Source organism: Chelonia mydas, chromosome 11, assembly GCF_015237465.2.
Source record: "Chelonia mydas isolate rCheMyd1 chromosome 11, rCheMyd1.pri.v2, whole genome shotgun sequence".
Taxonomy (NCBI): domain Eukaryota; kingdom Metazoa; phylum Chordata; order Testudines; family Cheloniidae; genus Chelonia; species Chelonia mydas.
Genome location: NC_051251.2, coordinates 56,015,346 through 56,030,137, shown reverse-complemented (window position 1 = coordinate 56,030,137; position 14,792 = coordinate 56,015,346). Strand labels below are relative to the sequence as shown.

The following is a 14,792-nucleotide window of genomic DNA, read 5'->3' as shown; positions in this document are numbered from 1 at the left end:
ACTTCAGTCTCCCTGGTCACTTAATAAGAGACCTAAAAGTGGCAATTCTTCAACAAAAAAAACTTCAGAAACAGACTCCAATGTGAAACTGCAGAACTGGAATTAATTTGTAAACTGGACACCATCAAATTATGCCTGAATAAAGACTGGGAGTAGTTGGGTCATTACAAAACCTAGTTTTCCCCTTACTAATTTCCCCCTACTCTTACTCACACCTTCCCGTCAACTGTTTGAAATGGGCCACTCTCATTACCACTACAAAAGTGATTTTTCCTCCCTTGGTATCCTACTGTTAATTGAATTGTCTCCTTAGACTGACCTCCCACTTGGTAAGGCAACTCCCATCTCCAGGCCGATCTCCAGGCCAACTTTAACATTCCAAATGCAAACATAGGAATGAAGCGTTGTTATGAACTGATATACACCTTCACATGGTTACAATGTTGTTAATGCAAGTAACATTATAGTCAACCTTAATCTGACTTTTGCATTACATTGTAGCTGCTAAACTACACAAGGGCAGTACTAGATCGGAAACAAGCAACAGGAAACAGCATACTTTCTGAGGAATAATTTCCCTAAAGTTCTCTTCACTGCCACCAAGGAATTTCAAGGGAAAACAAATCTGGCACCATGTGCATGAATATTCAATTCATTTAAAAAAAGCATTTTTTGTTACTATTAGGTATAGTGAAGCTGACACACGTTCCATGGATCAATAAATGAGACCCAAAGCAGTAAGAGGTTGGGTACATGTCGTCAGTCGCCCCTCATGACAGCAGTGTAGTGACTATGTCAGACCTGACAAGTTGCTGAGAGAGTAGTGAACTTCCAGTGGCCCACTGTGTCACAGACCTCTCTCTTACCCAAGATGCTTCCCTCTTTCTTCCCACACCTGACTGCTTAGAATAGTTGACCTTAGAGACCACTGAAGCTTCATGGGAACCCCTTTTTATAAGCACTGCTGCATAGATATCCTATTTGCTTATCCTTGGCTTCAAAACTAAGGACTTTGTTATGAAATTAGGATCTGTGTTTTGAAGTCATTTGTTCTTGCTGCTTATTCTCCACTTGAAGTTGTCATCCTTTGTTTGGTAACCTCAGTGACTGGAGTATTTGCAAAGATCATGTTGTGACAGACTGACAGTATCCTGGTATATCCTGACAAACCTTGTGGAATTAAGATAAACTTCCCTGAATTAAGTTACACCTTTACTGAATTGGGCTTGTTGCCTTTGGCATCCAGTGTATTGAAGATGCAACTGTTTGTGTTATTGTTGGACTGTACGTAGCTTTTCTAGGGACTTGATTAATGTAAATGTTTGGAACTTCAAAGGACTTCTTGGGACATTCCGTGTAAAGTGGCTTTCCTAGGAAATATCTGGAGGGTGAGGGGAATACACATGACCCACTTTGAATTCATCCTTTTGAAGCTACACTCTGGGGAGAGAAGCCAATTGTCTTGTAATTTACCTGCTCCTTGAAACTCCAGTTCAAAGACCCCTGAACTGTATAAAGGATGGACTAAACATGTCATAAGTATACTTGTTCTGAGCCAATGCTGTAATGCCTTTTACCTCAGGAATAAAATAGACTTGCACAGGCGGTGCTGTGTGGTACCTTATAACCGTAGTAATTACACATGTTAACATCTGAAGAGAAAGCAAGCAGGTGTGGTTAGGCAGCCTGTCTCTGCTGGAATAAGACAGTGAAGGCAGGGAATTGTACTGCTTGGAAATACCCTGGTCAGAAGGGAATGAGAGACCAGTGGCGGATTAGTCACTGTGCCAACGGGACCCACGCCCAGGCCAATTATGGGGCCCCCAGAAAAATGGGCGTCCCCCGACCCACTCTGCCTGACTGGCACTTCTGCTGGGGAGCAGGGTGGGGGCGCGGGGGCTTGCCCCGCTCTACCCTCCCGGCGTGCCTGCCAGGCAGCGGGCTCGGGGCACAGGGGCTTGCAGATATACCTGCACTAGCTTTAATCTAGCTGGCAAGAGTTAAGTGGTAGTGGGAATATAACACAGGTTTTGGTGTCGGGGAGCCAACCTTGTACAAGCCTGCTGGGGACTTTGGGTACATACTAGTGTTGCTAGCTCAGCCAGGGGCCACACTGCCACATCTTCACAGCTATCGTTACTGCGCTAGCTAGATTAAAGTTCGTGCAGTTGTGCCTACTCCTGCAGCAAGCACATCTTCATTTGCAGTGCATTTCCTGTGTCACAAGATTGTCTTTAGGCATGCCTATGGACCCGGAGAAGCCTAAAGAATTAACAAGAGAATCACTATTTCTCACAAATTTTGTAGACTTTTGCGAAAGCCTTTTAATTTACAAGAAAACATCTTTCAAACTGGCAGATTTAGCAGCTTCTCTTTCTTACCTCACTTGGAGAAAAGAATAACTCCTGTGTTAACAAAGATTGCACAGAATTTTTGAGTATTGGAGTCCTGTACAAAGATATTAATGATTGCTTCACTGGGAATTTTTCTGCATAAAAATTGAATCAATGTGTTGTTCTCTTCTCTTTGAACTATCCAAATTCCTTATTGAGGCTCAACTTTAAAACATTCCCTTATATGAAATGGAAAGTATCACCATCCTGCTACCCCAAGAACCCCTCCCAGTTTTATTCATCTGAGATGTGTGTTCAGCTGTATTCACTATGGTTTTTAATTGTACTGAACTCGATGGCGAATTTGGATCCTGACTGCCAGAACAAGATGAGCGTTTCATTGACAGGTTAGGAAGAGATGTTTTGTTAAGAATAATTGCTGCTGTGGATAGTGGAAACTGGATGAAAGAGCCTATCAATAATGAGAGCTGACTAGCAATTACTAGCACTGGTGATACTAGAATAGTTTTTGGAGAGGGAACTGAGAAACAAAAATCTGCAACCAGCGTGAGTCATTAGTTGACTGATGTACTAACAGTAATAAAGAGGAAGAGCAGGAAGAAATAGTTTGTGCACAGAACAGAAATAACCTCAGAAAGCAGAGAACTAGAATGTATCGACTTGAGTGGGCTTTGGACCAGGCCTTATGTTTGAAAAGTTGGTTTCCTTCCCCAGTTCAGGGCTTCCAGTCTTGCTGCCAATGAAATCGACAGCATAACTTGCATTGCCTTTAATGCGAGCAGAAATGTGTGTGAACTTTTGAATACCAGATTTGGATCTGGTATTTGCTTCTGTTCCAGTTTGAAGTTAATGGCAGTCATCCCATTGAGTCCAGAGGGAGGAAGACTTGGCCCCTAGTCAGTCCTAATTGTGTTGTTTAATGGGACTATTTAAATGTTTAGCCTTTTCTAACATGGCTGTTTTTATAGGTATCCATTTTGAACAGCTCTTTTTTCTCACTTAGCACCTGAAATGGTTTGGCTACAATACCGTATGCAATATTTGTTTCCTATCTATTAATTAGCCGATGCTATAAATAACTGGGGAAACATTTTTGTACTGAGTCTTTTAAAGTGAGAGAGGGGTACAAGTGAATCTGCTGGTAAAAAATTTCCTGGAAAACTGAATTGATACCAATGTGGGGTGATGGTTGTTTTTGGCTAATATCCCCCCGTGCTTTTCTTGTGATGAAATATCGTGCAGAACAGTCAAAATGGCATTTGAGCTTCCATTTCTGTAGAACATTTAGACAGATAAAGAAACTTCTTCCCCCTGCTGCTGTTTTTTTTTTTTTTTTTTAAAACCCCATAGCTGTATTGTCGCAGTGGTCAATAGTAATGCTGTTTGGATAGCATGTAATGTAGTACAGATCCCCAAGGCTTGAGAGACTTATCTTTAACATTTCCAATGGGACTGCGCAAACCAAGCTGTTCTCTATGATCCCTCCTCTGCCCTCCCCTCCCCTCCCCTTTTGAAATGTCAGAAGTTCTTCATTCCCTCCAAGCCATAGCAGGGAAGAACAAAGAGGCACCAGCAATGACTGGGTCTCAGTCACAGCGCGAGGGCCATTTTCTGAGATCATCTCCCTGTGGACTAAAAGTTGCTCCAAGATGAAATCTTTTTCAAAGGTTTCTAAGTATCGTCGAACAGTTTCTGCGACCAATATTTAATTGAGCTGAATCTTCTTGAGGAGATTTTAATACTGCTTTGTTTACTTAAAGTGCAACTCTAACTTATTTATATAGTATCCTCAGCATTTGGTTCTTTATCAAATAAATCTAAGGTATTTTCTTCATTTTGGGGAAAAATCCTGGTCTTGGTGCCTGAGTGAGGTAGAAACTGAGGATCACTTCAGGATCTGATTGTTGGGTTTTCAGATTATGTTAGGACAATGATTTTATAAGCCTGGTATGTAATCATGGAAATATTGCTATTTTGACCAAGCTCTGTGGAAAACAGACCTTTTAGCTAGGAAAATGACTATAAATAAGAGGTAGATTGAAGGGTAAGGAAGAGCTTTAAAACCAGATTATTAGTCTGATCTCATGAAGGTTAAATAAATATGAGGAGTCTATTTCTTCATTAGTGTGAGCCCCTAGCTCTCAGTTATGCAGGAATTGATTTTTAGATGTACACAACCTGTGCGATTGACTTGTTGAATAATTTTCAACCATTTCGAACCCAAATGTGGCACAATTAAAGAAGTGGAGATATAAGCAATTGAAATATTTCAGATCATGGCAGGATGATTATAATCTGGTTTTTATTATTAACATTGTAGCTTTTGGTTTACATGGGGTGTGTGTGTAGGTTTATGATAATCTGAGATGAGATAGTTTTTGATTTATGAAACTATGAAGAAAGACAAATTAGCAAAAGTTCAATTTTTCTTCCATTTCTGTGTTTGTTTGCAGCTGTTGCATAGCATAGAAGGAGATGAGGGGATGCTGACTCTCTCCAGAGGATCTGTGGTTAGTGAGGAACAGGGGTGGGTGTGGGTTTGCATGTGTGAGTGAGGCTTTAAGGATATTGAGAAATTAAGAGGACAGTTACAGCCAAAGTGGAAATGGCTATTCATTAATAAAGAGTTCCCCTTCCCATAAAGTCTTCAGGACATAGCAGACCCACCACAATGGTTTCTGTTGCTCTGTCCTGCTGATGACCATTTTATCTCTTTTGACATTCTGAACCTAACACTCTTTTGCTGACTTCTGGTTGAGAGAGCAAGTGAAAAGCTCTTTTGAAAGCTCCTCACTCTTTAGAAAGCAAATGGCTGGGTCCCTCTTGAAGACAGAAGGCCAAATGTAAATTGGCATCAGACCATTTATGTCAAAGTAGCTAAACTGATTTACACCATCTGGGGGTCAGACTGTAAGGGTATAGTTTACTGTCTGTGTATATGCATAACCCTGCATATATATTTGGGCATAACGCTGTCATTCGATGAAGTGAGCTGTAGCTCACGAAAGCTTATGCTCAGATAAATTGGTTAGTCTCTAAGGTGCCACAAGTACTCCGTTACTCTGGAACGCTGTCAGAGTTACTTCTGCCCGTAAAGCCGACAACCAATGGGGTTATCTTGGGTTTATCCTATGTAACTCCTGGATCAGTTCATACTATTGTTGTCCACACTCTGGATCTTGTTTTCTGGGATGGGATTGGAGGTGAGTAGGGTTTGCTGTTACAGTAGTAGCACCGATGGCCCCCATCAGGATCAGTATTGTGCACTCAATATAGTCTTCCTCTCTTCAAGAGGCCAGTAGAGTAGACCTGGTTTATTTGTTTTCTTGTAATTTGGGATTTATCTCCATAGAGATTTTTACTGTGTGGTTTTCACTTCATTCAGAAATTATATCTTATTGGAGTCTGTGGACTCTTTTAGGTATACTACTGTTCTTACATCTCTGTCCTTCCTGTATAATAAATACAATATGAAAAAGGATTGCTAGCTAAAATACTCGCGTCCTACAATGTATTGAAATAGATGGACAATGAAGCACCCAATGCTGGAAACATGCAGCGAGAATAATTTTTTACCAAATGCACCATGTATTATTTATTGATTTTGTTCTCATTTTGCTCAAATGCTTACAATACCCAAAATTTAAAGACATTTCATGTCCCAAGGAATTGGAGAATTCCAAAAGCATCTAAGAGATTAGGAAGCCAGTAGGACTTGGTCTCCTGAAACCCATATGTGCTTTTGAAAATCTCCCCTTTATAATCCTAAAGATAATGTATAATTTACCATTGCACATATTTTATTTAAGCTTGGGGAAAAGTCTGTTATCCCCAGAACTGATGAATAAATCAAATTTTCCTGTACATTATTTTTTTGCAAAAAGAACAGGAGTACTTGTGGCACCTTAGAGACTAACAAATTTATTTGAGCATAAGCTTTCGTGGGCTACAGCCCACTTCATAGGATGCATAGATGAAACATATAGTAAGAAGATATATGTACATACAGAGACCATGGAAAGGTGGAAGTTGCCATACCAACTCTGAGACGCAAATTAATTAAGATGAGCTATTATCAGCAGGAGAAAAAAAAACTTTTGTAGTGATAATCAAGATGGCCCATTTCAGACAGTTGACAAGAAGGTGTGAGGATACTTAACATGAGGACTTGTCAACTGTCTGAAATGGGCCATGTTGATTATCACTACAAAAGTTTTTTTTCTCCTCCTGATAATAGCTCATCTTAATTAATTAGCCTCTTAGAGTTGGTATGGCAACTTCCACCTTTTCATGTTCTCTGTATGTACATATATCTTCTTACTGTATGTTCCATCTATGCATCCTATGAAGTGAGCTGTAGCCCACGAAAGCTTATGCTCAAATAAATTTGTTAGTCTCTAAGGTGCCACAAGTACTCCTGTTCTTTTTGCGGATACAGACTAACACGGCTGTTACTCTGAAACCTGTCATTATTTTTTTGGTCATCCTCATTTTTAACACAGCAAAATACTGCCAGATTTTAACCAGTCTTCAGCATCTTTTCTGTCTCCATTTGATCCATTTAACTCTGAAGCACTGTTTGTTAATTGTTCAGGTAATTTGGAGATGTGATCTCCAGACACATTTTAAAATGAGATACAGAAATTGGGGCAAACGATCAGTTTGAAGTAGCTAGTATGAAGAAAAACTCTTGGCAAATTGAATCAATTTGTTTTGCTCTTTCACTTTTTAGAAGTGACCTAAAATTTAAAAAGTTGTGAGTTATTTTCAGTGACTTGGCTCATAAGTTTGCCACAACATAGCTTTGTCACTGAGGTTTTCTGGGTAGAAGAATTGCTGGATTCCAGGAATTGCAGGAAATAACCTCTGATTCACCTGGAAACATTAGCCATCCCTAGGGCAAAAGATTGCCTATTTAAAGAAAAATTGAAAGCAGCCAAGATCTGGAGCCAAACTGACAGCCAGGAATAGAACAGGGATCAGAGAAGAGATTATTATATTTGTACTGTTGACAGTGGCACTGCAAAAAATGTGTGAACACAAATATTAGGCTTCATCTTGCATTCTTTGAGCATTGCAGAATCAGTCCCTTCGTCTTTTCTGAGCATTGTGAAGGCTTGAATAGATTCATTTGTTTCGTATTAAAATGTGAGCTGTCTCGCTGCATTGTCTGTATGACTCTTTTACCTTCTACCTTTTGCTTTGCTGCATGATTTTTTTTTTGTTCTCTTTTGCTTGAAATGCCTTTTGAATAATGTGGTTTTTTAAATAATTTTTTATAGAGTGTTCTACATCAAGTTGATGTATTATATATTATGGAACTTAATGGGATAACGAAACTGGAGGAAGCAAAGATTTGTTTGTGTCAATATAGAGTAAAAACAGTACAGGATAGTTAGTTTTCTGTGGTGAGTGGGGCTGGGACTTCACCCCATGTTGTTTTGTAGTTCTACTGATTAACTCTTTCTTCTCCTCATAGAACTTTGGCCTGGATGGTAGTTTCTAATGCAGTCACTCTTCTGCCTCTCTCAGGACCAAGCAGAGTAGCATGTCCCATCACAATGAGTGCACATATCTTGTGTACGGAAATTTGGGGGAGGGGAGAGATCATCCTCGCTATTACAGTGTGTAACAAGACACACATGATTCTTTGAGTAAACAATGCACCTAAAATTGGAAAGATCTCTGCAGAAGCAATCTTAGAAGTTATTTTTAAGAAATGTCACTTATTCACTACCACATTCCTACAGTAAGAAATATTGACACATTTTATAATCACAAATGTAATAGCTATTATAAAAGAACAATAAAACAAAAGTTTTATGTTGGCTGCTGGTTTGGATTTCGAAGAGAAAATTTTGTACACGTCCTAAATGACGTCTTCTCTGGAATCTGACACCACTTGAAATCCAGATCAATAAAGCAAGTGTACACATTTTCAAAATCTGGAATAGAAAAAACATGAATGACATATGCACTCTATTTCCAGTTCCATTAGTTTACTATGCGTTTTTTGACATTCACATTCTAATTTTTTTTCATATTAGAATTTTTGCTGCTTTTGGAATTGGAGGAATTTTCAGTCAAAACATTTTCTATAAATAAATACATTAATTAAATATTTTAACTATTCTATCAATAGAATATCACACTAAATCTCGGTCTCATTACTTACAAAATCACACTGTACATTTTAAAAAACCTAGGAAATTGCACCCTGCCCCCACCCCAAAAAAGAAAACAATCATTGGTAGAGTTAGTCATCCATGTGTAAACAGCACTGGCTGCAAATCAAGGAAATCATCAGTTCAGATCATCCTACATCCATCATCAACATATACCTAACTTGCACAACCTCCATTTTTTCCCACTGTCAGCCAACAAATAGAACAATACTTTTTCTATGATGAACACCAGCAGATGCACATTCTCAACTCGGACTTAAAATTTCAGCAATAAACCACTGATAGCTTGAGGAGTAAGAGCAGACCACAAGCTGGCTTGACTCCTGGCTGTTTCACAGCAGAGCAAATCTTCATCTGTGCACCAGTTTATCGAGAAGGCACGAGAATTCAAGTGCCCTGTTCACATTGTATTTGTGGATATCAAGACCTCCTTTGACTCTGTTGACAGGGAATCGCTTTAACTGATCTTGAAACTCACAGGCCTCACTGGCAACCTCTGTAGAATGTTCCATCTTCTCTATGATGACTCCTCAAGCTGTGTTCTTGGAAAAGGGAAAAGAACCTCCTTCTTCCAGATTAGGTTGGGCATTTGACAAGGTTTTGTTGCTACACCAGAACATTTCAGTGGTGTCACAGACTATGTGCTTGACTAGACATTAAGTGAATGCAGTTTAGGAATACGCCATGATGATAAAAACCTCACCAATGTAGATTTTGCCAACGACATAGTGCTAGTTTTCAAATCAATGAACGAGCTAGTCGCGTGACACATAAAGCCCTGGAAAGCTATGCGGCAAAAGTCAACCTGAAAATGAAGTAGGGTAAAAACGAAGTTCTTCCAGTTGATGATTTTAAACATACTGCAGGCTCTAGTATCTTAGTGGGCGACCAGCCAGTTGAGATTGTTGGTGATTTCACCTGCCTCAGCTCTATTGTCGATAACATGGGCAGCATTGAGAAAGAGCTCGAGGAGAACTTTAAGCCTGTACTGCAAAAGCATCATCAGTAGTGGGGAACCTAATTAAGAACGTCTTTCACAAACTGAACACCTGATAAGTAGAGAGATGAAGCTGAAAGATAATAATGCTTTGGTGTTCAGCATTTCTTAAAGTGTGGTATCCATAACTGGATATATGTATATATTATTATTAATTTTATCCTCAAAATACAGGGAGAGAGGAACAATTTTCACCTCAACCTTCCACTTAACTAACCCTTTTCTCTTCTCCATTTTCCTTCATCCCATCCCACATTCCCTCCTTACATCTGGTGTATCCATCCAGTCCCCAAATTCCCTGGCCTCTTCTCGCGATTAGGCTCTCTTAAAGGGACACAGTCAATTTAAAAATGATGTCTGTCAGAATTTTTTTACCTGCTTTTGTTACAAGAAAGAACTCAGGACAGTGTTTCTTCCGTCTTCTTTCAATGATAATCTTCCCCGTTCCTTTACTTTGTTGACATTGTGCATTATACAGCATTTTGTGTATATTCAGGTCCCTTAAGCTCTATCTGATTTTGTCAGGTTTAAGAGTAGCAGCTGTGTTAGTCTGTATCCGCAAAAAGAAAAGGAGTACTTGTGGCACCTTGGAGACTAACAAATTTATTTGAGCATAAGCTTTCGTGAGCTACAGAAAAGGAGGACTTGTGGCAGCAGTAGCTCATGAAAGCTTATGCTCAAATAAATTTGTTAGTCTCCAAGGTGCCACAAGTCCTCCTTCTCTTTTTATCTAATTTTGTGTTCTTGAGTAGTCTCCTTGAAGTCAATTTGCATTTCAAATGTGCTTAACCCTTTACAGGAATAGAGGGTTTTAGTCATTTTCCCCTGCTGCTTATGTGGGCTTTTCATACACCAAGGAGGAGAGAGAAATATTTTTAAAAAGGCAAAATGTGATTGTAAAACTGCAAACATTGGCACAGGATCTGTGGTCTGGTATCTGAAACAATTATTTTTTAAATTGAGTAGATTTCAAAGTTGATTGTTCCTGTCAGTTTAGTTGATAACTCAGATACTATAGTGCTGTGGGCCTAATTCAAACCTAGAGAGAGAGAGAGAAGTAGTCAACATTCTGATTAACTGGCAGTGATGTCATCTTTCCCCTGTCAACAACACTTAAGAAATGTGTGTGCCAGATTTTTCCTTCTTTCTGCCTTATTATATATTTGTACATTCCACTTCCTAATTTCAAGCAGTGAGACAATTCTTTCACTTCTTGGGTAGTTAAACTGTGATGATTGGCTTTTTCTTTAGTAAAATAACCTGAGATGCATAATAATCACTGAGAAATACACTGCTGTTCATATTATTTTCTGCTTAACTGTCTATAGAGTGGTTGTCATTAAAACTTCACCATATGCTGACAGCTAGAGCTGAGTAGTATCTAAGGGAAAACTGGTAATCTCATACTTAGACTAGGAAACAACTATGCTAACTGTGTGGTATCTGTTGGCAAAAGCTGCCATTTTAATGGGGATCCCGATCTGTACACTTACGTGTTCAGGCATACAGATATACCTGGTGCAAGCTAATAAACCTTGCTTATAAGATTTTCACGTTGATTTGCGACTGGCGAAGGATTGAATGCATAATGTCTGTGCACTGTATTGGTAAATATTAGAAGGAATAATATGTTGTCTTTAAAAGAACAAAAACCAAATCTTTAATGATTGTTTTCTGTTCTCAGCCACCACTGGTCCAAGCAATTTTCAGCGGGGATCCAGAGGAGATAAGGATGTTGATCTACAAAACTGAGGATGTTAATGCTCTGGTAAGTGACTGTGTGTGTATGTAACTGTGCTTATGAACTGTCATGGCTTCGATATGAATGATTCCATTAGTATAAAGAAACTAACAAAATGGAAAATATTTGGTAGCTAGAGATTCATGGCTTAAATAGATTCCTAGTTATTACTGGAACAAATAATTATCTACAGCACAGGGTAGTAATTCCCTACATGTACCATAATTACTTTAAATGTGCAAGTCAGTCAAGGACAGTAAGTTTTGTCCAAATCCCTATTGTTGTGAAATAAAAAACAGCTGAAAGTACCATATCTTGAATCTCTGTAGAATTTCTCACTAATAATGAGCCCTTGCAGATTTGGGACTGACCTTCATTCAGGATTTGAATATATTTAATGTCTAAGCTAATTTCACTACAGCTATCTCAAACAACAAGATTAAGGAAGCTGCAGCTTGGCCAGTGGTATATACACAGAGGAATTATTGCAGGATAGATTGGCTTATGTCTAGCTTAGACAATGGTAAACAGCTGTAAACAAGCAGAGGTTAAATATTTAATAGCGGAAAATCTTAAAACTGAGCCTGCTCTTCTTTAGGAACTTGTTTGTTTTTTGCCTTACACTTTTCCCCATTGTATTCAATGACATTAGAACTGTTAAAATGAGCAGTTTTTGCTGGCATCTTGAGTATAGTTGGTAAGCTCTGGAGCTGGTTAGACCGTGGAGCTGAGACCACACAGAGATTTGCAGGCTGTCAACTTGGTCTTTTAAGTTAAACATCCTTTCCCTGTGTCTTTTCCAGACCAGAAAACTTAGTTATTTTCTTCCGAGCTAGTTCCAGTGGTTTGTCTGGTTTATTTACAACATAGGAGGCTCTTGATTGGAACTACAGCTCCTGTGGCCATTGTGGGCCAAATATCTGGTTGAAAGAGGTAGACGTCGAGATTTGTCTTACAGCTGTAGCAGTGATCCCCCAGCTTTAGTTCAGCAGGGCTCCACCCAACTCCCAGTGATCTCAACAGAATGAGTTGCCACTGACTTAAGTGGACGTCAGATCAGGCTCATATAGAGAGGTGAAAGGAGAGACTGAGGTAAAGCTGATGATGTAAGTATCAGTTCTTATGTCCTGTCCTGAAATAAGAATCTAAAGGTGCTAATTGTAAAATATTGTCTGCTTTATATCCCCTTCTATTTTTGTTTTCTCCAATCGTAACAATGGAATTTTGACACACCTGCAAGGTGAATCATCTGTTTTTTATACTGCATATTAGTTTGTCAAAAACTCTTGTTGTGTAGATCCAGATGGTCACATGCTTTCTAGTTCTACCCATAAAATGTTTTCATGTCCCCTTCAGTCCAAGGTTGCTGGTGATCGTTGCTATGGAGATGTACTCAATTCCCAGGTAAAATATTAAGTGGGTAGCATATGTTTTTCTATGAGGAGACCATGGCTTTTAATGGAATATAATTGATGTGAACATTTTTATGCAGAATTCTGTTTAGTACAGTGAAAGCCCTTGCAAGACTGTGTTGACCCACCAGCTTTCCCGTCTGCATATAAGAAATGGAATGTTCTTTGCAGTAATTACAAAAATATTTTTCAGGATATATTCAGAAATATAAATTTAAAATAGTAATTTCAGATAAATACCAAACACTGGAAATGTCACTAAAAGAATGGGTAGAAGACACCACAACTCCCAGCTGCATAGGCGAATTATCTTCAGTCTGTTTCTAGTTCCTTCCATGTAAGCGTTTCAGCAATGCTCGGCTACTTCTAGCCATGTGACAGGAAACTTTGGCACTGCTTGTTAGTGATGGGGTTTTTTGTTGATCATATTTGGTTAATAGTAAAAATATTGAAAGAGTTAAAATGTAAATACAAAGTAAAAATATGATTTGACTACTCTCACAGTGAGCTTTAAGAATTTCTAAAGTCACGTGTGATGTTTCAGAGCCCACAGCAGAATAGCTATTAGCATGGCTGAACGAAATGGGACATGGGAAACTATGAAAAATAAGTGATACCTGACAATAGTAAACTGTCAAAGCAGCATGAGAGTTGTCCTTATCTAAGGAAATAGAATATTAACCTTAGAAAAGACTTCAGAGCAAATCATAAATTAGAAGAACAAATTATGTAACCTAGCAATATAAACAATATTTTTCCTAGCCTGGAAGTGTGTGTTTAAAAAAATAAATGACTCTGAGGTCTAAATGCTAACAAATTTATTTGAGCATACGCTTTCGTGAGCTACAGCTCACTTCTTCAGATGCATGCAGTGGAAAATACAGTGGGGAGATATATATACACAGAGAACATGAAACAATGGGTGTTACCATACACACTGTAACAAGAATGATCGGGTAAGGTGAGGTATTACCAGCAGGAGGGGGGAGGGGGGACCTTTTGTAGTGATAATCAAGGTGGGCCAGTTCCAGCAGTTGACAGCGTTGTCAACTGCTGGAAATGGCCACCTTGATTATCACTACGAAAGGTCCCGTCCCCCCGCCGCCGCTCTCCTGCTGGTAATAGCTCACCTTACCTGATCACTCTTGGTACAGTGTGTATGGTAACACCCATTGTTTCATGTTCTCTGTGTATATAAATCTCCCCACTGTATTTTGCACTGCATACATCCGATGAAGTGGGCTGTAGCTCACAAAAACTTATGCTCACATAAATTTGTTAGTCTCTAAGGTGCCACAAGTCCTCCTTTTCTTTTTGCGGATACAGACTAACACGGCTGCTATTCTGAAATCTGAGGTCTAAATGATGCTTCTGTAATTGGGACTTTTATTTTGTAACCAAGAAAAAGTTGTAACTGTTTGGCTTAGCGTGGCTTGTTTGTTTTTAGTTCATTTTTCCAAGATAGAGGTCAGAGTGACTGCTCCGTGTTTCTCACTGGTCTTTGTGGAGAACCAGTTGCTGCTTTTACATCTTGATGGCAATGATACTTTTTATCTAGCGGGCTGTAGTTGCTTCTTGTCACTAAACATTTGACTGCTTTTACCCACAGGTGGCTCTGCAGGCAATTTTCACTGACCTACAGCCCAGGGAGTAGGGATTTTGATTGGAATCCCTGTGTCTTAGTTTTATAGACCAACATATGTTGTACTATGAAACCACTGAGCTAGCTGCAGGCAGGTATTTTTAACACTTACCCTTTATACATGCAAATATAGATGTAATTTTGTTAGTTTTTTAATTTGGAGAAGGGGGGGACAGTTCTGAGATGTTTTTTTTTCTTTCATTCTTTCTTCCCTAAGAGCTTTTTGACCCACCCTCTAGTGATGGCCCTGTACACAGTGTGAACCAGTGGTGGGCATTTGAAATCTAGGCAGTTGTTTAGGGCTTCACTCATCCAGGATTCCAGCCCCCCAGGCAGAAGAGCAGGTCAATTTTTTTCAGAGAAAAATGGCTTTTCAACTGCAACAAAATAACTTATGGAATATTTTCATATAGGTTTAAATCTTCCAGTTTAAAAAGATAAAGAACAAAAAGTGTGTGGTT

The 14,792-nt window shown here is 39.1% G+C and overlaps 1 protein-coding gene across 13 annotated transcripts in view; it reads left to right on the top strand.

Annotated features, from left to right (window-relative positions):
* Window positions 1-14,792, top strand: part of ANKRD44 (ankyrin repeat domain 44) — a 206,699-nt gene that overhangs the window by 77,772 nt on the left and 114,135 nt on the right. For all 13 annotated transcript variants that reach the window (XM_043525212.1, XM_043525215.1, XM_037912257.2 and 10 more), the window contains exon 2: window positions 11,221-11,304. In XM_043525212.1, the coding sequence (XP_043381147.1) occupies window positions 11,221-11,304 (84 nt within the window). The remainder of the gene's footprint in view (window positions 1-11,220; window positions 11,305-14,792) is intronic.